This window comes from Littorina saxatilis, linkage group LG5 (genome assembly GCF_037325665.1).
Source record: "Littorina saxatilis isolate snail1 linkage group LG5, US_GU_Lsax_2.0, whole genome shotgun sequence".
NCBI classification, from domain to species: Eukaryota; Metazoa; Mollusca; class Gastropoda; order Littorinimorpha; family Littorinidae; genus Littorina; species Littorina saxatilis.
The window spans coordinates 24,929,420-24,953,057 of record NC_090249.1 but is presented as its reverse complement, the minus strand read 5'-3'; the positions used below and the strand labels follow the sequence as shown (position 1 = coordinate 24,953,057).

Sequence of the window (23,638 nt, the reverse complement as noted above, 5' to 3'; positions counted from 1 at the left end):
AATTTTTGAAGGGAAGGGGTTGATTAAAAGTATAGTATTTCTTGGCAAACTAATATAAAGGTAAATCTGAATAAGAGTTAAAACAAAAATACCAACTGTTTTCCAGTCCATAATTTACATTTCGATGCATGCAAGCATGGCGGCTGAAAGTGAAACTCTGTGGGTGTCGCTTTGCAACAATTTCACAGGCTGCTAAAGCTTCAGTTTCTGTGCAATGGCAAGCCAGGGGGGTGGAAATGGCAAAAGACACCAGCCATTTTTCAGTGACAGAAACAGAGGGGGCGGCGATGCTTCAAACAGGCATTCGTCTCATGGGCCTCCCAACAAACGACCACGTGTTCAAGGTCCATCTGAGGCGGGACGGCAGCAGGGCCGATGGGGGCAAACGCCGAGGCCTGCGTCTAGCGCGTTCAACTTGGGTATACAATTTGGTAAGAATTTAAGGCTTATCTGACGCAAGGCAACCGATGAAAAACGTGCGTGACTAGACAGGTACAGGTGTAAAACCAAGTAATTTGACTATTTTTGATGGATAAAATTCCATTTTGATGGTGATACACCCACCTGAATTTAAAAAATGCTGTCGTAAAATGTTTGTGCGTGGAATAACTGGTGTGGATGACATTAAAACAAAGTTAATTTAAACCCTCCAGAGACGACCGTGCGGAAAAATCAGTTGTAAAAAGTAGGGGTGGGAATAGACCTTTTCGGTACCTGAGCAGCTCTCGCGAGACACGCTCTTTGTTATGCTTTGAACATCGCGAGAACTTCGAACCTTGGCTTGTTCGGCTCGCACGAGATCGCTGTACCGCATGCTTTGCTATGCTCTGAAGTTTGCGAGAGATTACGAGAGCTTGGAATACCGATAGGGTCTATTGAGGTCTAACGAATGACGTCTCACAACGTGCGTGGTCGTCCTTGGCGGTCAAGAAAGCCGCCGCGATCATTGCGCAGACGACACTTCTAGACCGCCAATATTTTTTGTGCGCATCACGTGCTCCACATAAATCGGCCGGAAACGAAGCAATTGGGAAACCTGGATTGGTTTTCGTTCACTTCACCGTTTACCAAACGCCGTTTTCCTCCTTTTGGAATGTTTTCTGTACCACCTCTCTCTGTTTTAACACCTGTTGCAAATAGAATACTTGTCTATATGATTGATTGAATCTGTTTTAATGATCATGTGATAAGTATTAAACTATGCAAAAGTATGTAGAGCTACCAATGTACCAATACCATGTAATTGCAACTAATTTACTAAATTGCTACATTGTATTTTAACATCATTTGCAGAGATTTCAGTTCAGAAGTTTGCCCAGAGCCGTGCAAGAGAGCTTGATGCTCTGAGCAGAGCTGTGGAGTATGTTGGTGGTGCCAAGCTTTCCTTTCAGCGTCTGCCAAAACACATGAGGCGACGAGCCATGAGTCATGACATCCGACGTATCCCACGCCGTCTTCGATTGAAAGCACAGGCAGAGGTTTGTTTTCAGGCTGATGACTTGTTTTGGTGCATCATCAGCAGTAAAATCCTTTTATCTTCAGAGACTTGTGACTCGACAAAATTATACAGAAAGCGATGTTTATTTACAAAATAATTACCAGTAAAGAAGATGCCAGTCTGCAGTGTTGTTCACAGGCCTCGGTCTTCTGTTATTAACGCATACATGTTCTGACCAAAGTTTTACCGGAACCATTTTTTCTAGTCAGTACATTTTGACCAAAATATATTTTGAATCCAGTTCTTACTGCCCTATTATCCTTTGTGTCCGGGAACATAACTTTGTGTGGATTTTTAAATAAAACTTTTAATGTGAAATTTTTGTAATTTGTTAGTGCACTGAGACTGCTACTTGGCGGTGAATAGCCCTAAATCAGAACGTGGTTTTTTTTTTTAATAAGAATTTATTATAACCATTATTAATAAAGAATAAGCAGTTAAAGTTTTTTTTAACTGTTTTGTGTTCAAGCTTGAGAAGCGGGAGAAAAAGTCTGTCAGCAAGCGTCCAAGCAGGCGATATCGGCGGCGTCCTGGCAACCTTTTGCAAGAATACCAACGTCGGCAGCGTCGCAATGTTTGGCTGGAGACTCACATCTGGCATGCCAAGCGTTTCAAGATGACGACAGCGTGGGGCTACCGCCTCCCCCTTCACCCCAGTGACAAGAGTCTGCGAGCTTGCTACCGAGCTACTGCCCATCATTGTCTTCTGCAGGTGGGTTTGAAGCGGGACATAAAAGGGGTTACGCTAGTCTGAGACGAGAGTTCTAGAGGTGTTTTCTGCTTACTGACAGCCTGCTCAAGAGGTTTTTGAAGACAATTTGAGACTCAGTGTTTTAGTGCAAGGCAACTCAAAACTGCTGCAAAATAATCTTGCATTCCTTTTGCACTTCTTACATTTTTCATGAAATCAGGAATCGATTCACTTTTGTCTTTTTATTACTGGCTCCAGAAACAAAAGGGACGTAAGCGTTCTAAATATTTGCATACATGTGCAACCAGAGTAGGCAATAGCTATACGAAACCAATCTCCAGGCACCTGAGAGGATATCACTGATTAATTGCAACCAAAGTATTATACCAAAAGGATCCTGCTGTTAAGGTGGCACTGTTTTTGGCATCACTGGTAGCTAAGCTTTGGCTTTTCAGTGCTTCTTATGTGGTAAAGGGTATTAGAAACAATTATTAATTAAATAAGTCATTCCTTAGAAAACTCATCCTAATATCTTTATTTCAACATTTTGGTTTGTCTTGGTTATTTTTCTGCTGGTCTTCCTAGCATAACAGACCTGTTACTAGTGCTACTGCTAGACACAAAAATGATGTTTGCTGAAAGATGCAAATAGTTGTTGGGCTTCCTCTTTGTTGGTGTTTGTCTTAACACTATTGTGACTAGCATTGCCACGGCGTTAACGTCCTGCCTGCCCAAGCTTGCCACCAAGAAACTTCCCAAAAATCAGTAACTGTAAAGAAATCTGTCTAGCAAGCTTGAATTAAGTCCAATCACCACCAAATTTTGTGTACTAATTCAAAAATGGATGCCCAGTTCAGTCGTGCTATTTATAAGTTTGTCACGCGATTTGTTTTGTGAAAGGGGGATAATTTGTGGTTTTTAACGTTTTTTTGTGTGTTTTATTTTCCACTGCTTTTTTTAAAAGTTATTTTTTAACAGAAAGTATTATAAATAATGTTATAACCAAACAAGGTGTAAAACCTATGAATTAGCTGAAATATTGTTAACATTGTACACAGAAATAAGGAGACAGTACAAAGAAAAAAACAAGCAAATCACGCATTCACTCACAGCATCCTGACTCAAATGAAACAAAACTGTAACACTCACCAAATGATGTCTAGGTAATCCATATTGAATATGTCACATTTTCACAACAAAGTACCAACTGTACACCTATGAACATTTCCAAAAGGATTAGAAGGCTCCAGCCATCCATTGTTATCAGTGCTGCCACGCCCCCATAGCTCCTGCACGATTCCGAGATACATGTTCGTCTAGCAGTATCACCCCCTACCACGTGTAGTTTGCCGACTCGTACTAGCAACAACTGGACTGTTTCTTCCTCAATATCACTGCTATTATCGCTTTCTTGAGGCTAAAACGACACGATGTATCATGATCTACAGGATCCTCAAGATCCAACATCCGGAGAATCTCCTCCCGTGACAAGGCTCGCCTTCGATTCATTTTTTTTGTTCGAAAACACCACGCAAATCTGCACTAATTTGATCAAGCCGGAAGAGAAAACCACGTGTATCAAGGGAAACAACTCAATTTATTGCAATCTTCAAAAACCGGGAAGCAATCACGAGTCTTGTACCTTGTATGACTGATACTGAAAAATGCGCGTCCCGTCCATGGGCGTGTCAGCGCGGTTACTGATTTATCAGCGTCCCGTCGCAAAAGTGTTAAAGAGTAGATATTCCAGCAAATGGTGACACCTAACTGACACCTCTTATGAATCGTCTGTGATTTCATTTCCCTCTGGGAATATTCTGATGCTGGAAAAAAGAATTAATGAAATTTTGTGATGTCCACCGTCTTTACAGCCATATTTTTATTTTTTTTGCTCAAGCACTGTGGTGTAAACATGGAAGTGGGTTGGTGGTATGTGGTGCTGTGCTAAAGAAAGAAAATGGTTGAAAAATGAAAGTGTGTTTATTTCTGTTTGCTGATAGGACCTATTGGCTCGTTTTTAATTAACAACATTTAACAACCTTTAAATTTACCACAGATATGTAAGGTAACACATTCATAATCCTTTTGACAGAGTTTGCAGGTGGCCTTGGAAAAAAAATCTACTAAACGCAAAAAAGGTGTTTGCTTAAATAAGGAGAATTAATTTAGGGCTCGTGCATTTTATTTCTTGTTTTCTTTTGACTTGATATTCCAGCAAATGACGACACCTAACTGACACCTCTTATATGAATCATCTGTGATTTAATTTCCCTCTGGGAATACTCAGATGCTGGAATAAAGAAATGTTGATGGCTTGTGGTGTACACTGTCATTGCAGCCAACTTTGCTATAGCAGTAGGGTAAATTAAGATAGGTCAATTTCTGAATACTTTACACAGAGAGGACAGTGTCTTTAAATGTCCATTTAATGCGCATAATCGGCAGTTACCTTTCACTAGTTTCAGTTTGATGGGTGTAGGTCAGGGATATCAATCAATTGGCAATGTAATTGTAACTATTTAGGCTCCAGTAGAACATACTCTAAGATTAATGCATATTTGTAAATTGCAGATGAAAATCTTTCTTTGACATGATGTATCTTATTAATGCTGTATCGGAATGAGGGGTATTTTTAATCCTCAGACACGAAAGTTCTGTTCTGTAAAAAGAAAACAAAATTTAAAGGCGAAAGGAGCATTAATTATGGGTTTCCGCTTTTTGTTTGTTTTTGTCTTTGGACTAGATGTTCCAGCAAATGATGACACCTAACTGACACCTCTTATGAATCGTCTGTGATTTCATTTCCCTCTGGGAATATTCTGATGCTGGATAAAATGAAATTCTGTAGTTTTGTGATGTTCCCTGCGTTTACGGCCATATCGGCTCTATTGCTGGTGTAAACATGAAGTCACGGAAGTGGTTGGTTGGTAAGGTTCATGGTTATGGTCCATGCATAGTTATGGTAAGCAGTTTGCACAAAGATAGTAGAAAACAAGAACCAAATAGTTCTGAAACAAGATGTTGATGTATGGTTCTTTTTTTTGTTGAGGCTCCTTGCTTGGTTAGGAACACATTTGTTTCATGGTTTCTTTTACTGAGTAGATACTTCACAAGAAAGACCAGAACATTTGGATCTTGATGTCACTTGACATGTACTTTGGTTAAAAATTGTACGTGGTAATGGTTGAAAAGGTGTTTATTTATTTCTGCTGGTAAGAACTATTGGCTCACTTTTAATTACCAAAATGTAACTGCCTTAAAAGTTTACCACAGATATGTGAGTAACGCATTCAAAATCCTTCTGAAAATTTTTTTGGTGGCCATGGAAACAAATTCCGCTAAACACAAAAATGGTGTTTGCTTAAAGAGACTAAAGGAGAATTAATTGAGGGCTCATGCATTTTATTTCTTTTCTTTTTTTAGACCAGATGTTCCAGCAAATGATGACACCTAACTGACACCTCTTACATGAATTGTCTGTGATTTAATTTCCCTCTGGGAATATTCAGATGCTGGAATAATAAATTAAAATTGATGGCTTGTGTATACACTGCCTTTGCAGTCAACTCTGCTGTAGCAGTAGGGTATATTAAGACGAATCAATTACTCAATACTTTACACAGAAGGGACAGTGTCTTCAAATATCCCATTCATGCCAACAATCGTCAGTTACCTTTCTGTTTGATAAGAGGTACGACAGGGATATCAACAAGTTGGCAACGTATTTGTAACTATTTGGGCTTCGGTAAAATATACCGCACTGAAAGTCCACAGAATGGGGCCACTCGCCTTTGGCTAGTACTGGCCATAATTTACTAGCCAGCGCGCAAATTTTACTCTCCAAACCAACCATTTCAATTCAGTGTTTCAGCAACTTAACTCACCTTTGGCGAGTTGAATAGCAATTCTACTCGCCATGGCGAGTAAAATACTCGCCACTTTCAGGCCTGATATACTCAAACGAGTCAAAGATTTATTTATATTTGTATAGTGCAGATAAAAATTGTTCTTTGGTATGATGTCTTTTTAATGCTGTATCAGAATAAGTGATGATTTTAATCCTCAGACAAGAAAATTGTGTTCTGTAAGGAGCATTAATTATGGGTTTCCGTTTTTTGTTTGTTTTTGTCTTTAGACCAAATGTTTCAGCAAATGACGACACCTAACTGACACCTCTTATATGAATCGTCTGTGATTTTATTTCCCTCTGGGAATACTCAGATACTGGAATAAAAAAACAAGTCGCGTAAGGCGAAAATACAACATTTAGTCAAGTAGCTGTCGAACTCACAGAATGAAACTGAACGCAACGCAACGCAGCAAGACCGTATACTCGTAGCATCGTCACTCCACCGCCCGTGGCAAAGGCAGTGCCAGTGGAATTGACAAGAAGAGCGGGGTATTCGTTGCGCTGAGAAGGATAGCACGCTTTTCTGTAGCTCTCTTCGTTTTAACTTTCTGAGCGTGTTTTTAATTAATCCAAACATATATCTATATGTTTTTGGAATCAGGAACCGACAAGGAATAAGATGAAAGTGTTTTTAAATTGATTTCGAAAAAAAAATGTTGATAATCATTTTTATATTTAATTTTCAGAGCTTGTTGTTAATCCAAATATAACATATTTATATGTTTTGGGAATCAGCAAATGATGGAGAATAAGATGAACGTAAATTTGGATCGTTTTATAAAAAAAATATTTTTTTTACAATTTTCAGATTTTTAATGACCAAAGTCATTAATTAATTTTTAAGCCACCAAGCTGAAATGCAATACCGAAGTCCGGGCTTCGTCGAAGATTACTTGACCAAAACTTCAACCAATTTGGTTGAAAAATGAGGGCGCTACAGTGCCGCCTCAACTTTCACGAAAAGCCGGATATGACGTCATCAAAGACATTTATCAATAAAATGAAAAAAACGTGTGAGGATATCATACCCAGGAACTCTCATGTCAAATTTCATAAAGATCGGTCTAGTAGTTTAGTCTGAATCGCTCTTCACACACACACAGACACACATACACCACGACCCTCGTCTCGATTCCCCCTCTACGTTAAAACATTTAGTCAAAACTTGACTAAATGTAAAAATGTATGGCTTGTGGTGTACACTGCCTTCACAGCCAACTCTGCAGTAGCTGTAGGGTAAATTAAGACGGGTCAATTACTCAATACTTAACACAAAAGGGACAGTGTCTTTAAATTTCCCATGTAATGGCCAGAATCATCAGTTACGTAACTTACCTTTCAGTTTGATGGAGGTATGTTGGGGATATCAATCAATTGACAACATTATTTTGTTACTTTTGGGGCTCTGGTAAAACACACTCAAAGATTAATGCCTATTTGTATATTGCAGATGAAAATCTTTCTTTGACATGAAGTGTCTTTTTAATGCTTTATCAGAACGAGTAATATTTTTAATCCTCAGACACGAAAGTTGTGTTCCATAAAAAAAACACGCAAAAGGAGCATTAATTTTGGGTTTCTGCTTTGTTTTTTTCTTTCGACTAGATGTTCCAGCAAATGATGACACCTAACTGACACCTCTTATGAATCGTCTGTGATTTTATTTCCCTCTGGGAATATTCAGATGCTGGAATATAACAAATTGATGGCTTGTGGTTTACACTGCCTTGACAACCAACTCTGCTGTAGCAGTAGGGTAAATTAAGACGGGTCAATTACTCAACAATTTACAAAGAAGGGGAGGCGTCTTGAAATTTCCCATTAATGCATACAATCGTCAGTTACCTTTCAGTTCGATAGAGGTACATCTGGGATATCAACCAATGTATTTGCAACTATGTATTTGGGCTCCGCACCATACTCAAAGAATTGAAAGATGAATGCATTGCAGATGAAAATCTTTCTTTGACACAGTGTCTTTTGAGTTTCGTAATGGAATGAGGGATATTTTTATTTCTGAGGCACGAAAGTGGTTTTCTATTTCAAAAGGATCATTATTTGTGGGTTTCGGGGTTGTGTTTGTTTTTAGTCTTTAGACTAGATATTTCAGCATATGATGACACCTAACTGACACCTCTTATGAATCGTCTGTGATTTCATTTCCTCTGGGAATATTCAGATGCTGGAATTAAAAAAAAATTGCTTGCTTGTGGTGTACACTGCCTTTACAGCCAACTCTGCTGTTGCAGTAGGGTAAATTAAGACGGGTCAATTACTCAACAATTTACAAAGAAGGAGAGGCGTCTTGAAATTTCCCATTAATGCATACAATCGTCGGTTACCTTTCAGTTCAATGGAGGTACGTCAGGGATATCAACCAATTGGCAATGTATTTGTAACTATTTGGGTTCCGGTAGAACATCCTTAAAGATTAATGCGTTGCAGATGAAAATCTTTGACAGTGACACACAGTGTCTTTTGAGTTTTGTATAGGAATGAGGGATATTTTTTATTTTGGAGACACGAAAGTTGTGTTCTATGAAAGAGGCAAAAGGATAATTATTTGTGGGTTTCTGCATTGCATACCTGTCAAGTACTTTTGGCCTCTGACCATAGTAAATGGCATAAGAAACCATAGTTGGGGATCAAAAACCATAGGTAATGCGTGGATCAGGATGTGGTTAAACGCACAAATTCAACTTCTCACGCATACACACTAAACCAATCAGATTGTTTTTCGCAAACTAAAAGTAAAACACATAAATTCCTTTCTACACAAACTGCTCTTTATTTACCACTACATGTAATACATTTACACTGCACTCTTGTTCGTTCATTTTTTTTCTCACTTGTCACTTGTGTTCTTTGTTGTATTCATCTGTGCAAATCTTTGCAAATCTTTGCTTTGTCAATCATGCTGCCAGTCACCTTAAAATCATGGCAGCATGCATCAGAGTTAATTTTGACCTGTAAGAAGGCAGTCAGTGTGTCAGCTCCCAGACTGTGATCCAGCGTGAAGAAGGTGTTGCAGGGTTTCACTGCCAAATGGAAATTTATTCAACATTTTCCTCACACAGGCCACGTAGAACTGGCGCACATCATGCCAGAACTTTTGTTGTGTGGCTGGTGCAAGCTCCTCCTCAGAAATGAATGAACAGCAGTCCATGCTGAAAATGCGTATGGTTTGAGGTATACGACGTAGGACCCAAAAAACACAGAAAAACCGTAAGAATTACGCAGAATGCGTATAGGACTTGACAGGTATGGCATTGTGTTCGATTTTGTCTTTAGACTAGATATTTCAGCAAATGATGACACCTAACTGACACCTCTTATGAATCGTCTGTGATTTTATTTCCCTCTGGGAATACTCTGATGCTGGAATAAAAACGTGTCATGGCTTGTGGTGTACACTGCCTTTACAGCCAACTTTGCTGTAACGGTAGGGTAAATTAAGATGGGGCAATTACTCAATACTTTACACAGAAAGGGCGGTGTCTTAAAATTTCCTATGTGCACATCTACAATACTGGATCACAACCTGGGACATTGGGGTAAAAAAATAAACATTATAAAAACAAAGCCAAACCCACTTTTTGTTAAAGTTTAGACACTATTTTAATGCCTTAATGCAATTAATAAACAAAGCACATGCCGGTTTCAGTAAAACATCACCAAGAGTTAACCAACGTGAGTGGTGTCTTGTATGTCACATGGTTTCCACCTGGTATAGTTATTCAAACAATGAACCAATATTCCTGCTGAAATTATTTTGCAATGTTGGCAGACATTCAAGGTCTTGTATCCTAAGTGAAACATGAGAAGAAAAACCTATTCATTTTCCACGCAGTACCAATGACTATAGTGGAAACCGTGACATACGCAACAGAGGGGATAAACAATTTCACCTACACTATGATAACAGCATTGTATGCAGGTCTTTCATATATTGTTTTTGTCATACAAAGACAGTTGTTTTTATGTTGTTGCAGTTACTTACACATTATTCATTTTGTGTGAATAACCAAATGTTCTGTATGTCACGTGGAACCCAAATGGAGGAAATCGCACATTTCTTTGTGTCTATAGTGATGTTTTCAGATGCGCAGAGGTGTCATGGCCTTCATGGTGAAAACATAAAGCACACTGAGTTAGGAGCATGAAAAGAACCATTTTTCTTATCATTTTCTAAAAATGTGTTGTGATTGAAGATGATTTGAGTGTTAAAATTGAGACTGACGCGTGTGCGTCATGTGACTGTAAAAATTGACATCATGCAATAAAACACACAAAAAAACTTTAAATATCTGTCAATTATTGATAAATTTATCAAATACACCATATACCAACATAATCAATACCAGACAGTGATAAAAACTGTGAGATTAGGAGTAAAAGAAGGTCGTGGCTCCACAAGTTTTAGAACTGCTGAAATGCAAACTTATGATGGGAAAGGGTGGGTAGTTACCGAAGAACAATTTAAGAAATGATGCAAGATGCTCCAGGAGTACAAAAATGTGTTGTAAAAGCATGAAAAAGAAACCAGCGTAAAAACTATGTTCATCCACGATAATCAAAAGATGAAGTGCATAAAAAATCAGTCAAACATATGTTGCCCTCTACGGCCGACAGTTGGGACATTTAGCAGTCTAACGCTGCCAGCATCCACCCATGAAATGTCCTCCACGTCTGGGAAGATGTATGCATCTCCCTTCTTCCGAAGAAAGTTGACACGGGCCTCCCCTGGTCTGAGTCCCACCACCACCCCACTGTATACTTCGGTGTTGCCTCGTACAGTGGTGAAAGTGACCTCCACCCAGCTGCCATGCTGAATGCTGAAAGAGGACAGAACATACAGGGTTATGCAAAACCTCCACAAGCAAGTTCTGAGTACATCATCCCCTCACTCCACTCACAATACCAAGGACGATTGCAAGATAACTTTTTCTGCAATCAAAGAATAATTACAAGTGTACTTTATTGGATAGGAAGACTTTCCTCTAAAAATTAAAACACTGTCCGAGAGCTTAAATCTATTTTGTGGAGAAATCTATGCGAATAAGATCTGAACAGTGAAATCAGAAAGTAAAATCACACCTGGAATTATGTCCGGTGAGTTGTGCAACTTCAGTCTGTTGGTAAGCATCTGCAGAAAGCTGAGGGAACTTGTACTGAAAACAAAATGCAGAACATTATTGTACTAGAAGTCTGAAACTGAAAAATAAATGAATCCATAATAATAAAAAGTATGCAGAGAAAAAATCAAAATGAAAACTGATCACCTTTGCTGCAAGTATTACAATATTACATATTACATGGTTGCCACCTTCCAAATCTTTTGCGGTTCTGGGCCATGTTGGACATGCAGGTGGGCAAACTCATCAAGGGGCTTCATTTTTAGCACATCAGTTGTTATTTTGGAAAGCTGATATTGAATTATCAATTATGACATGTAGACTTAATCTCTGTTTTGAGTTAACGATGTGCCCAAAAAATGGAAGTGAGACACAATAAAATAGAACACAGACAGGCGTTTTTTGCCTTCAAAATCTGAATAATCGTAATAATAACTCTCTCTCTCTCTCTCTCTCTCTCTCTCTCTCTCTCTCTCTCTCTCTCTCTCTCTCTCTCTCTCTCTCTCTCTCCCCCAGACAAATGGTCCATATCTGGAAGGAAGAAATGCTTTGACTTGACTTTTAAAAACTACACTCACATGAAATGAAATAAATGCAGAAATCAATTAAGCAAGCAAAGGCTTTCAAATACAGCAGTCCCTCTCATGAACGGACACCCTTGGGCCATAGCAAAACTGTCCATACATTGCAGGTGTCCGGTCACGGGAGGGGTGACCACACCACCCCCTCCCCCATACACTCACACAGACACACAAACAACAGGATTGAGTCTATGCTAATCACTTCTTGTGGCTACTAAACAATAAACTCCTAATACTTCTTTAAACGTTCTGTAAAAATGATTTGTATGAAAAGTGTTGAAAAGAAGAGATAAAATAAATCCTCAAGGCAGTGAACACACTCACCATGCACTGACATACGAAAGCAGCCACACAAACGCAGCACAGAGGAGCGTGTGCAGATGCTTTGCAAGAATAAGTTTGAAACCCAGTTTGAATAAATAGCAGCAGATAGAGCTGCATGTCATAATCATGTAATTTATTTTCATCTTGTCTGGCTTTATTGACTGCATGCCGATCATGTGGCATGGCAGTGACTTTTCACTCTTCAGTCGGAAATACACTGTACATAACACAGCTCCCACTCTCCCTCACTAATGCCTACCCCAAGCCGTGACAACTGATGCTTGGAAATTGTGTGGAAGAGTACACCTCTCTATTTCTCTCCAATGCTCTTCCTGCTGACATGCAGTGACACCGGACACCCCACAGAGTTTAGCCAGCTACCCCTCCACCCCCCCCACCTCCCTCTCTCTCTCACTCCCTCCAGCCATGTACTGTTGGGCTGTGGCCAGAGAGGTCAGCTCCAACTGTTCACTCAGAGCAAAACCAGTTGACTGTGTCGTAACTTTTGACACAGCAAGACAACTGAAGGGTTCACAGATTAGGCAACCGACTCACTGGTCAAGGCTGAGGGGAAACAAGACTGAGTATCTTGTCAATGAAAGAGGTTACACACAGACACACGATGCTGAGAACTGTGGCCGGTTTTTCACTCTCTTTCGCTCAGGACCTTCATCGACTGTGGTTTCTGTTGTTTACGTCCAACAGACAAGAATAAAGAGCACAGTGCAGTTTCATGTTGGCATCTTCGCATGTACTCCACTCCTGACCAAAACTACCCCCCCCCCCCCCCCCCCCTCCTGATGGGTACAGGTGCACTCAAGTTACCAGTGACTGTCGTCACGCCATTGCGGCTGTGATCTTTGCACCAAGAGCCGGACTGCTCTGTTATCGATTTTGTTGTGGTGAAAATGTGACGATGGTCTGTCCGTACATTGGAGGTATGACCTGCTGTTGGGACCGAAAATGAGTGTCCGTGTCCACGTTTTGCAGGTGTCCGTTTAAGGGGGGGGAAATATAGAAGGAAAACACTCCGTGCCGAGCAAATGTGTCCGTACATGTCAGGTGTCCGCTCACGCCGGGGGCCGTACATTGCAGGGACTGCTGTACCAAAATCGATAATCAGAAGCGTATGGTACGAAGAAGCCATGAGAGAAGTGTAACTCGCTTCCATGGTAACCAACAAACATATCTCTTAGTTTTACTGCAAAAGACAGCCTCTTTTTTTAAACTATTTGTTTAGACAAGTCTAAAAGTATTATAAATGATATGCTTTAGGCATACAACTTCCAAAGTAAACAATAAATACAGGCCGCAAACTAACTGTGACGTAGGTCACAAGGAAACAACTGCTGCGATTAAACTTCGTCTCCACTGTGACTCCCGTTTACAAAACGCCAAATTTCGGGCAGCACATTTAAAAACTTAAAATGCACATGCCATATATGAAATACGAAATCAAAGGAAAACATTTGTTTGCTTTTGCATTTTATAGACTTAGATCTGATACTTCGCACGCGTTCATATCAGTGTGTTCGAGAGCGTATGTCACAGGAGAAACGAAATCTACTGATACGCGACCCCAAATGGATTATTTTTCTGCATGCTTGCTTTAATTTCTTTTAGAACCAACAAGACCGCACTTTTATTGGTGATTTATTAATAATGTATGCAAACAAACTTGCAGAACTAACATGCTTTTATTATTACTCCGAATATCATGTTTCGTTGTTCTGAACGTCACAACAGAAACCAAAAAGGTCTGATTTTCGTTTCTTAAAAACGTCCGATCAGATTGGGCCGTGCACATTAAATTCCAAATGGACGTCAGTTATTATTTATTAACCAAACCTTCTTCATTTGATTTCTACAAAAATCAGTTAACAATATTGTAGTTTTGCGAGAATATTGATTTGGGTTGCTCGTTCGTCACCGTGGAGACGAAAGCACACGACAAGAGTACACACTATCTCGGACAATCATCAAGGAATATTTCTGTTGGAGGGACTAAATGTTCAATCAGTGGCACTTTTATCAATACATAATGAGCATTAATGATAACACTTACCTCAATAAGCTTTGTAGAAGGCCACAGCTAGCGTGAGATGCAGGCACGTGGCGTAACCCCGAACGAATGTGTTGTACGGCACACCGCGTCAGTGGAAACTATTCGACCAATGATGCTCGTTTGTTTTAGCGTGTCCACGCATCTTGCAATTTGTGGTCTACACGCTGACCGCTTACTCACGCTCTTCCGATTCAGGGTGCAAAACACAAGTGCGTCAGCTTCCTGGATGGGTTGAGCGGCAGTGTTGCGGACGTCACAGGTGGAGACTAAACGTGATTTGCCAGATACGCGTTCCTCTAGTGGTACCGTGTTTAACTTTTCATCGTGAATTGCACTAGTTTTAGAAAGACTGATAGTGTGTGATGCATTCTAAACAAAATATTGTTCTACTGAAGCACTTCTGTGTTCTGGAAGCAGAACACAACTCAGTTGATGCAAGTGGAAACGAATGTAACGTGCAAACATCATTATTTTGACCTGCATCAAAGGTCAAATGTCACGAATTTGTGTAATGGAGATGTGTTCATTAGGTAAAGTGTTTAATATATACTATCATTATACACAGAGTTTACTTCTTTGCTGCTAGTTTTAAATGCACTGAGCACTTCACTTCTTCTCCAAAATTATGTCCCGCTTTCTGATGCTATTTTTGTCACAAAAACCAACAATATAAATTGCATAAAAAATCAGACAAACGCAAACAGTGAGGTTCAAACCTTTATTATGGTTTACAAACATGTATACAAACATATCAAATTGTAAACATGAACAAGGTTGTGCCCAGTAAGCTACAACACAAGCTTAAAGTCAGGACTCTGTTGTTTTACTGCCTGTTTCCAGTATTGTAGATGTGCACCAATTCATTTCAACAATCGTCAGTTACCTTTCAGTTTGATGGAGGAACGTCGGGAATATCAAACAATTCGCAACATATTTGGGGTCCGGTAGAACATACTCAAAGATTGCATTGCAGTAGCAAATTTCTCTTTGACACAGTGACTTTTGAGTTTTGCATTGGAATGAGGGATATTTTTATTTCTAAGATACGCAAGCCTGACAGTGGTGAGTATTTTACTCGCCATGGCAAGTAGAAACATGTGATTGGCGAGTAGAAATGGGAGTAAAGTTGCTGAAACATTGTCAGTTTGGCTAATAAAGTTTGCTCTCTGGCTAGTAAATTTTCAGAATCACTAACCAAAGGCTAATACATCATTTGTTGGACTTTCAGGGCTGCTACATAAGTTGACACGGAAAAAGGAGCAATAATTGTGGGTTTCTGCTTTTTATTTTATTTTTCTTTAGACTTAATTTTCCAGCAAATGATGACACCTAACTGACACCTCTTATATGAATCGTCTGTGATTTAATTTCCCTCTGGGAATATTCAGATGCTGGAATAAAAAAAAACTTGATGGCTTGTGGTGGACACTGTCTTTACAGCCAACTCTGCTGTAGCAGTAGGGTAAATTAAGATAGGTCAGCTTTACTCAACAATTTACAAAGAATGGAAGGCGTCTTAACATTTCTGATTCATGCCTACAATCAGCAGTTACCTTAGTTCGATGGAGGTACGTCAGGGATCTCTAAGTAACATATGGGAACGTATTTGTAACTATTTGGGCTCTGGTAGAACATACTCAGAAATTAATGCATGGTTAAATATTGCAGATGAAAATCTGTTTTTGACACGGTGTCTATTGAGTTTTGTAATGGAATGAGGGATATTTTTATTTCTGACTGAGACATGAAAGTTGTGTTCAAACTTCAATGAAAGAGGCAATAGAGAGAGGATCATTAATTGTTGGTTTCTGTATTGTGTTTTGTTTTGGTCTTTAGACTAGATGTTCCAGCAAATGACGACACCTAACTGACACCTCTTATGAATCGTCAGTGATTTCATTTCCCTCTGGGAATATTCTGATGCTAGATAAAATGAAATTCTGTAGTTTTGTGATGTTCCCTGCCTTTACGGCCATATCGGCTCTATTGCTGGTGTAAACATGAAGTGGTTGGTTGGTAAGGTTCATGGTTACGGTCCATGCATATTAATTTATTGTAAGCAGTTTGCACAAAGATAGTAAAATAGTTCTGAAACAGATTATATATGGTTCTTATTTATTTTTAAGGCTCCTTGCTAGGTTAAGAACAAGTTTGTTTCATGTTTTCTTTTACCGAGTAGATACTTCACAAGAAAGACCAGAGCATTTAGACCTTTATGTAACGTACTTTGGTTAAGAATTGTACATGGTGCTGTGCTAAAAAAAGAAAATGGTTGAAAATGTGTTTTTCTTGCGGCTGGTAGGACATATTGGCTCACTTTTAATTACCAAAATGTAACTGCCTTAAAGTTTACCACAGACATAGGGGTAACGCATTCATAATCCATCTGACACAATTTGTGGCCATTAAAAACATTCTGTTTAACACAAAAATGGAGTTTATTTAAAGAGACTAAAGGAGAAACAATGGAGCTCGTGCATTTTATTTCATTTCTTCGTTAGACTAGATGTTCCAGCAAATGACACCTAACTGACACCTCTTATATGAATCGTCTGTGATTTAATTTCCCTCTGGGAATACTCAGATGCTGGAATAAAACACTTTTGATGGCTTGTGGTGTACACTGCCTTACAGCCAACTTTGCTTTGGCAGTAGGGTGAATTAAGATGGGTCGATTACTCAACACTTTACACAAAATGGACAGTGTCTTTAAATTTCCATTTAATGCCCACAATCACAAGTTACCGTTCAGTTTGATGGAGGTTTGTCGGGGATATCAAACACATAGCAACGTATTTGTAACTATTTGGGCTCCGGTAGAACATACTCAAAGATTAAGGCATATTTGTATATTGCAGAAGAAAATCTTTCTTCGACGTGATGTATCTTTAATGCTGTATCGGAATGAGTGATACATGTATTTTTTATCCTCAGGCATGAAAGTTTTGTTTTATATAATAAAATTTAAAAAAGGCAAAAGGAGCATTAATTATGGGTTGCTGCTTTTTGTTTCATTTCTTCGTTAGACTAGATGTTCCAGCAAATGATGACACCTAACTGACACCTCTTATGAATCGTCTGTGATTTCATTTCCCTCTGGGAGTATTTTGATGCTGGAATAAAGAAATGTTACGTTTTTTTTATGTACACTTTAATGACGATCATATCTGGTTCAGTACTACAGCCTAATTTAAGATGGGTTAATTTAATGTTTAAGAAAAGTGCTTGCACAGTATCTTTAAATTTACCTTGAATGCCTTCAGACGTGTGTGATGCCCTTCAAATTGACGAATCACTTCTGGCATATCAAACAATTAGCAATCTGATTTTGTCTTATTTGTTTTTCTGTAGAAAATACTCGCAGATGAATGCCTGTGTGTACACTTCTGACGTACCACTTTTTTTTGTGACAGGATGTGTCTTACGAGTGCTGTATTGAGATGCGGGGACAATACCAATCCATCATTGATACTCTGAGCCATGTATGCAGCAAGGACACAGGTATTATTGTTTGATCTAGTCGGTAGTGCACAGGCAAAAGCTGTTGCAATGAGAAGAACAGTTATTGGATTAAATGTAAGATGTATACATAACATGTCAAGATTTGATGGCGTTCCCCATAGTTGTGTCAGTGTACAGCTATGGTTTTAGCCCATCATAGAAAAACATGCAGTCTTTCACTCCCCTGTCTCACACTTCATGTGATTCCATGAGACAGGGGTATTTGCAGACTGCCACATTAAACCATGTGTTGCTTGTTACATGGCTTGGAGGAGAAACAAAGCAATCGGGGTTTAGACCAGAGATGTTATGTAAGAGTCGAGTAAAACAATGGGTGTTCACAAACTATGCTGCTGCTATTTTCATATTGAACGAACGGGGAAGAAGAACAGCAATCGGATAGATCATTTGGTCAAATGCAAGATGTATGTGTAACATGGTGTGATTTGATGGCGTTCCCCATAGTTGTGTCAGTGTACAGCTATGGTTTTAGCCCATCATAGAAAAACATGCATTCTTTCACACCCCTGTCTCACACTTCATGTGATTCCATGGGGCAGGGGTATTTGCAGACTGCCACATACAATCATTTGTTGCTTGTTAGTGTTACATGGCTTATAAGAGAACCACAGCACTCGGGGATTAGACCAGGGTTGGTATGCAAGAGTCGAGTAAAACAATGGGTGTTCACAAACTATGCTGCTGCTGTTATTTTTATATCAAACAAACAAGGAAGAACAGCAATCGATAGATCATTTGGTCAAATGCAAGATGTAGGCATAACATGGTGTGATATGATGGCGTTCCCCATAGTTGTGTCAGTGTACAGCTATGGTTTTAGCCCATCATAGAAAAACATGCAGTCTTTCACTCCCCTGTTTTACACTTCATGTGATTCCATGAGGCAGGGGTATTTGCAGACTGCCACATAAACAATTTGTTACTTGTTACATGACTTGGAAAAGAAATAAACAAAGCAATTGGGGTTTAGACAAGGGCCGGTATGCAAGAGTAGAGGTTAGAGACTAAACGGTACCCTCAATGCAGTTTATTCAGGACTAAAGTCTCTAAACTCAACTCCTGCACACCGGCCTTGATGTTCATCTATCATTGACACAGACACATTTGAAATGACCCTATACATAACTGAGATTTCGATTTATAGAGTACATATGTAATTGACTTACCCACTTCTTTTGCAAATCATCAGTTTTGCATATTAGGGTGAAGTTGAATGACCTTCTTGTCCCGATTCTGGCCTGCCTGTAGAGAGACTTCGTAGACAATGCAGTGTATGACTTTGATGATGTAAGAGAGCCATTGTTGAGTTTGCAAGACATTACACAGTACCCGTTGTTCACCACAGGTTTGACCTTTGCTGCCAAGGCAACAGCATCTGGACAGCGATGGGGACAGGTGATGCTGTACACATGTGATGCCTACCCTCACCACGCTGTCGCACCAGTATCGTTTCTGTGGCAACCTGAGGAACAGAGTTCTGAGAACAACGACAGCAGCTTGGGACCAGATGGGGCGAGAATGGATGGGAACGCAGGAGAAAAAGAGAGCAGATTATGGATGTGGTGTCCCCCAGCTGCATACTCTGCAGTGTGGACTCAGCTGTCACAAGCCTGTGTCTTAACCTCCCCACCTACTCCAACTCCTGCACAGACTCCTCAAAGATCTGAAAGCCAAGACAGCCAGGTCTCATCTGAGGTACAATCAGCAAATGCTTCAAAAGTTGTTCAAGCAGCTTCCGCTACAGAACTGGCTTTTGGACAGTTGCGTCTTCGCAGCTTGAAGGACCAGTTCGTCAAGCTCAGACTGACAGGACCAGCTTCAAACCTGGTTTTGAGCGAAACTCTGAAGATAGCAAATGTTGACTCACACTCTCAGCGCCCAAATTCAGAGGATGATGGTGGGGATACGATGACTTCCAAGTTCTGGTGGCAAGACTACTACGCTGATGAGGAGCACAACTCGCAGTTTACCACACAAGAGAAGGTTTGGCAGGTGCTGACTAAATGTCAGACCCCTGATGAAGTACCGCCGAGAGCTGCTGTGGCCCTCACTGTCAGAGACCCCAGAGTCCTTCTGCCTGCTGTGCGCACTAAGGTGGCCAGGGAGGAAGCTGGTAAGATTGGGGAGCACAAGTATGACTAAGTGAATGCTGGTGAGCGAGGTTGAGCAGTTCACAATGCAAAGACCAGGTAGCTCAACGGGAGAGCACTGAATGATTGCATTTCAGAGGGTGCAGGTTCGACTCCTGCCCTGGTCTTTTGTTGACTGCCAGCAAGATATGTTGATGTTTGTAATGGTGTGGTTGAAACAGGAGAAAAAGGTTGACGATGTTGATGTTTGTGATGGTGTGTAAGGGAAAAAAAGGCAGAGCTGATGTTTGCAATTATACACAAGTTGACTACCAGTGTGACTTTGTATTACTAACATCAAACATAGCACAGTGGAAACATTGCTTCTGCTGTGAATGAATTATAGGCAGTTTTTGTTGACTGGTACATGCTTTGGGATTTGTCACTGTATTCGTTTTAAAACTAATGAAAGCTGAATGTGTTTATCATTGTAAACTTGTGGTCCTGTGTCCTGTGCACAGAATCAACGACAGAAGTTGTGAACTGGGAACATCTTCCTCTGACGTCTGTAGTGTCTCCACTGTGGGGGGACGCTGTGAGAACTGAAGTCACCAAGACCAAAATGACTGAGCAGGAGTTGAACAAACGTCGATCACAACTGCTTGTGCCAGGTTTGTGATAACATTAGCAAAAAATGCCAGATGTGATTGATAACAAGCTGAAGTAGAAATTTCAGGTGAAGAGAAATACTGGTCATGCAGATGGGTCATTCTCAGTCGTGGTCCAAAAGCGTAACCTGGACCCTGGAGAGAGAAAAAAGTTCAAAGAAGATTCTTAGAACTGACTATGAATTGAAAAGCAACTTGTCAGTTTTTCTTGCATGGGGACATGGACCTTGAACATTGGGGCTGCATTGGAACCTGGCAGTGAAGAGGGTATTATGGCAACAGTTTGTCTACATTCTTATGTACCTGTTTACTTATGTTTGGTTTTGACAATCGGCTAGAGGAAGTAGATATTTTGGAAAAATAAAATGCAAATGGGGGCCATGATTAATATTTTGCTGATATCTGCTTAGTTAGTGTCTCAGGGAATTAATTTTTGTGCTCGTTCATGGGGTTAGGTTTTATTTTTGTTTTTATGTTTAAGTTAAGTTTTGCTCCTTGCTTTGTTTGAAATATACAGCCTAACCTACTAAAATATGTACTGTCCACATAAATTCTTAATTATATTCTCATTAATCTGCCTCAGGTTCAGCCGTCAACCTAGGCGACGCAGAATCCCGGATACCCATACTTCTCCTGCAGCGCCCAGGCAGCCAGTCAGCATCCAGCAGAGACAAACCCTCATTACGAACTGGAGTCGGCAGTGGCTGGGATCTGGTGGCTCCCAAAGGCTGGAGCATGGCATTCTGGGTAGCCATGGTTTACCGTGGGGCTCGCGTCGGGGGTCTCAGGGAAGCGCGTAGCTTGTCCACACGTTCGGGTCTGCTCCATTTTCCTCATGACTTTCCAGACTGTGCTGCAGGGCTTCAGGAGCAGGGAGAGAGCCGGGACGAGGCAATAGACAAGCATGTCCGCCGACCTCCGGCCAAGCGTGTGAACTACTCCAGGCTCGGAGCTCCAGCACCTTTCCATTGTCCTTTTGCACAGCTCGTCAAAGAATGGCTGGTAAAGGTACCCGAGTTGTTGAACCTGACTGGAACAAACGCAAGTAGTGCCAGTGGAGAGGCGTTGCTGACTAAAAAGTTGGACAAGGCTGCCGTCATCCAAAAAGTTTCTGTGAAGGAAAAGAGCGGCACTGAAAAAGAAAAGCAGAATGATTCGAGCTTGTCAAGCAATGTGGATAGAAGCAACGCAGGTTCACATTCTACCCAGTCATATGTTTTGCGCTGCCGACGACTGTTGCTCGGGTTACAAGAAGCGGTGCAAGGGGGGAAACAGAAGCAAAACGTCAACCGCAAAGCACAAAACACTGTCGGCTCAAGGTTATCAGCTTTCTTAAGCCCAAAACACCGCAAGGATCTGGTGACTGGGCATCTTCACAGTCTTGTTCCCATAGCAACTGCTTGTCTTTGTCGAGGAGTACCATCAGGTCATGCTATGGTCTGTCTGCCCTCAGCAGCTGACCTTGAACTGCTTGCGAAGGACTCAAGTTTTGGTGGCCCTGAGGAGTCTCTTCATCAGCGCACCCAAACAAAACCTGAGAAAGTTCAGATAGCGAAGGAGAAGAGAGGGACAGCGGTGGTCAAATCCACACCTACAAGTGCAGAAAACAAGAAGTCTCAAGAATCAGTCAAGACTTCTGACTCCAAAGACGCTCAGAAATCTTTGAATGCCAAGCAGCTGGAAGAGAAAGCCCACTTTCTAAAAGAACCCAGCAGAATCCTTGATGCCTGTGATCGACCCATTATTGGTTTTTTGACCGATGGAGACTTTGACCTTGGACAAGGTCATGGATCTGGCATAGGGTTCTGTTCTCTGGTGGGTCTGTTGTCTGCTCTGAAGGGTTCAAATGTAAATAAACCATTTCTTGTACTTCTCAGGAACCCTGTGTCACGTCGGTACCGCTTTGCACATTTGTCTGTTCTGACGTGATTAGTTCTGTCTTCAGTCTTGTCTGGAGTTGTTAATAAAATGCAGTCCATGATTTCAGAAATATGGTGTTTGAGGAATGCAACAAGTCAAACACCTTCAAATTACACAATTACTTTCTGTTATAGCATGCTGCAAGTTTGTCATCTGCCACAATTAATTGTTGATCTGTTTCGGGCCAATTTTGAGCAGAGAGGGGTTGGGAATGGCATTGTAAATCGGATTGTGAATCTATACCGTGGCATACTTTTTGAGGTCGGGGTGAAACTAATACTGCAAGGTTATTTTTTTTTTGCATAAGTTGTTGAGCTTGTTTGAAGCAGTTTTGAGTGAATATGGGTGGTAAGGGATTTCAAGTCATTGTAAAACAGATTTGCAACATATAATGGCATGATCATCTTTGCGGCTGGGGTGGCATGAATCGAACTGCATGGTTGATTGTATTGGCTTTAATTTGTTAGCTGGTTTGATGACAGTCTTGAGAGAAGTGAAATTGTGATGGGATATTGAATGGTATTGTAAATCTCACAATTTGTTTGCATTAATATGTTTTGCAGCTCACATTATTGCTGTTAATAAAATTTCCTTCAACCAGAAAAACTCCTTTGGAACTTCCGGAAGATTCAGAGAGAGAATGTGTGCATGTACATGGGTGAAAGTAGCCCGTCAATTGACTGAAATCCGTCAATCTGAAAATAAGTCTTGACGGAAATTCCGTCAATCCGCAATTTTTTTTAAAAATTTTTAAGCGGATCGCGTTTTTGAACTGCTATGCGGTAAACCCCGTAGGTGAGGTTTCTTCGCTTTCGGATTCACTCTGCATCACGATAAAAAAAGTTCTCGCGTTTTGGCAGGCATTATGAAGTGGTGACACGATTTCTGCGACAAAGATACCGGTTTTGACGGAAAACGCATGGACAGATCTTATTGATGCTGGTCTAGCCAACAAATGGCGATGGGACTGGTTGGAGTTCATGAAACTAAAACTGTGTGTGATAAGTTTGGTGCTTGAAACTCAAGTGCTTTTCCTTGAGAACTTTGCACTATAAGAGATGCTACTGCTTAGTTGCTACTTTGTGCAGTGCTACATCATGCTGTTTGCATGTGTGACATTCTGTTTCATCATTTATTTCAATGCCTGTCTGGCAATGTTTGCTTCTTATAATTAAATATTTCGAACTTTTATTTCAGTTGTTCAGTTGTTCAGTTTCTATTTCATTTAGTAATTGGCTGTTGTCAATGTTAATTG

At 40.4% G+C, this 23,638-nt stretch overlaps 1 protein-coding gene, 1 long non-coding RNA gene and 1 other non-coding gene across 3 annotated transcripts; 2 read left to right on the top strand and 1 right to left on the bottom strand.

The window, feature by feature from the left end:
* The first annotated feature begins 134 nt into the window (after positions 1 to 134).
* LOC138966645 (ribonucleases P/MRP protein subunit POP1-like) lies at positions 135 to 22,989 on the top strand. Its single transcript, XM_070338939.1, has 7 exons — positions 135 to 431; positions 1,294 to 1,478; positions 1,968 to 2,210; positions 17,618 to 17,705; positions 19,072 to 19,839; positions 20,317 to 20,466; positions 21,047 to 22,989. Exons 1-7 carry the CDS (start codon positions 215 to 217, stop codon positions 22,390 to 22,392), a joined length of 2,997 nt encoding a protein of 998 aa, XP_070195040.1. The 5' UTR covers positions 135 to 214; the 3' UTR covers positions 22,393 to 22,989.
* LOC138966644 (uncharacterized) lies at positions 9,598 to 15,078 on the bottom strand. The gene is made up of 3 exons (XR_011455729.1): positions 14,205 to 15,078; positions 11,197 to 11,270; positions 9,598 to 10,934 (listed from the first exon to the last, which is right to left on the bottom strand). It is a non-coding gene; the product is annotated as an uncharacterized lncRNA (long non-coding RNA).
* On the top strand, positions 17,810 to 17,946 carry LOC138967851 (small nucleolar RNA SNORA79). The gene has a single exon (XR_011456029.1). It is a non-coding gene; the product is annotated as a small nucleolar RNA SNORA79 (small nucleolar RNA).
* Positions 22,990 to 23,638: the final 649 nt, after the last annotated feature.

Excerpts from the sequence above, each read along its gene's own strand:
- LOC138966645 (XM_070338939.1), top strand. The coding sequence starts at position 215 with ATGGCAAGCCAGGGGGGTGGAAATGGCAAAAGACACCAGCCATTTTTC. Across the intron at positions 2,211-17,617 it reads CCCATCATTGTCTTCTGCAG|GATGTGTCTTACGAGTGCTG; the intron begins GTGGGTTTGAAG and ends TTTTTGTGACAG. Across the intron at positions 19,840-20,316 it reads GGTGGCCAGGGAGGAAGCTG|AATCAACGACAGAAGTTGTG; the intron begins GTAAGATTGGGG and ends TCCTGTGCACAG.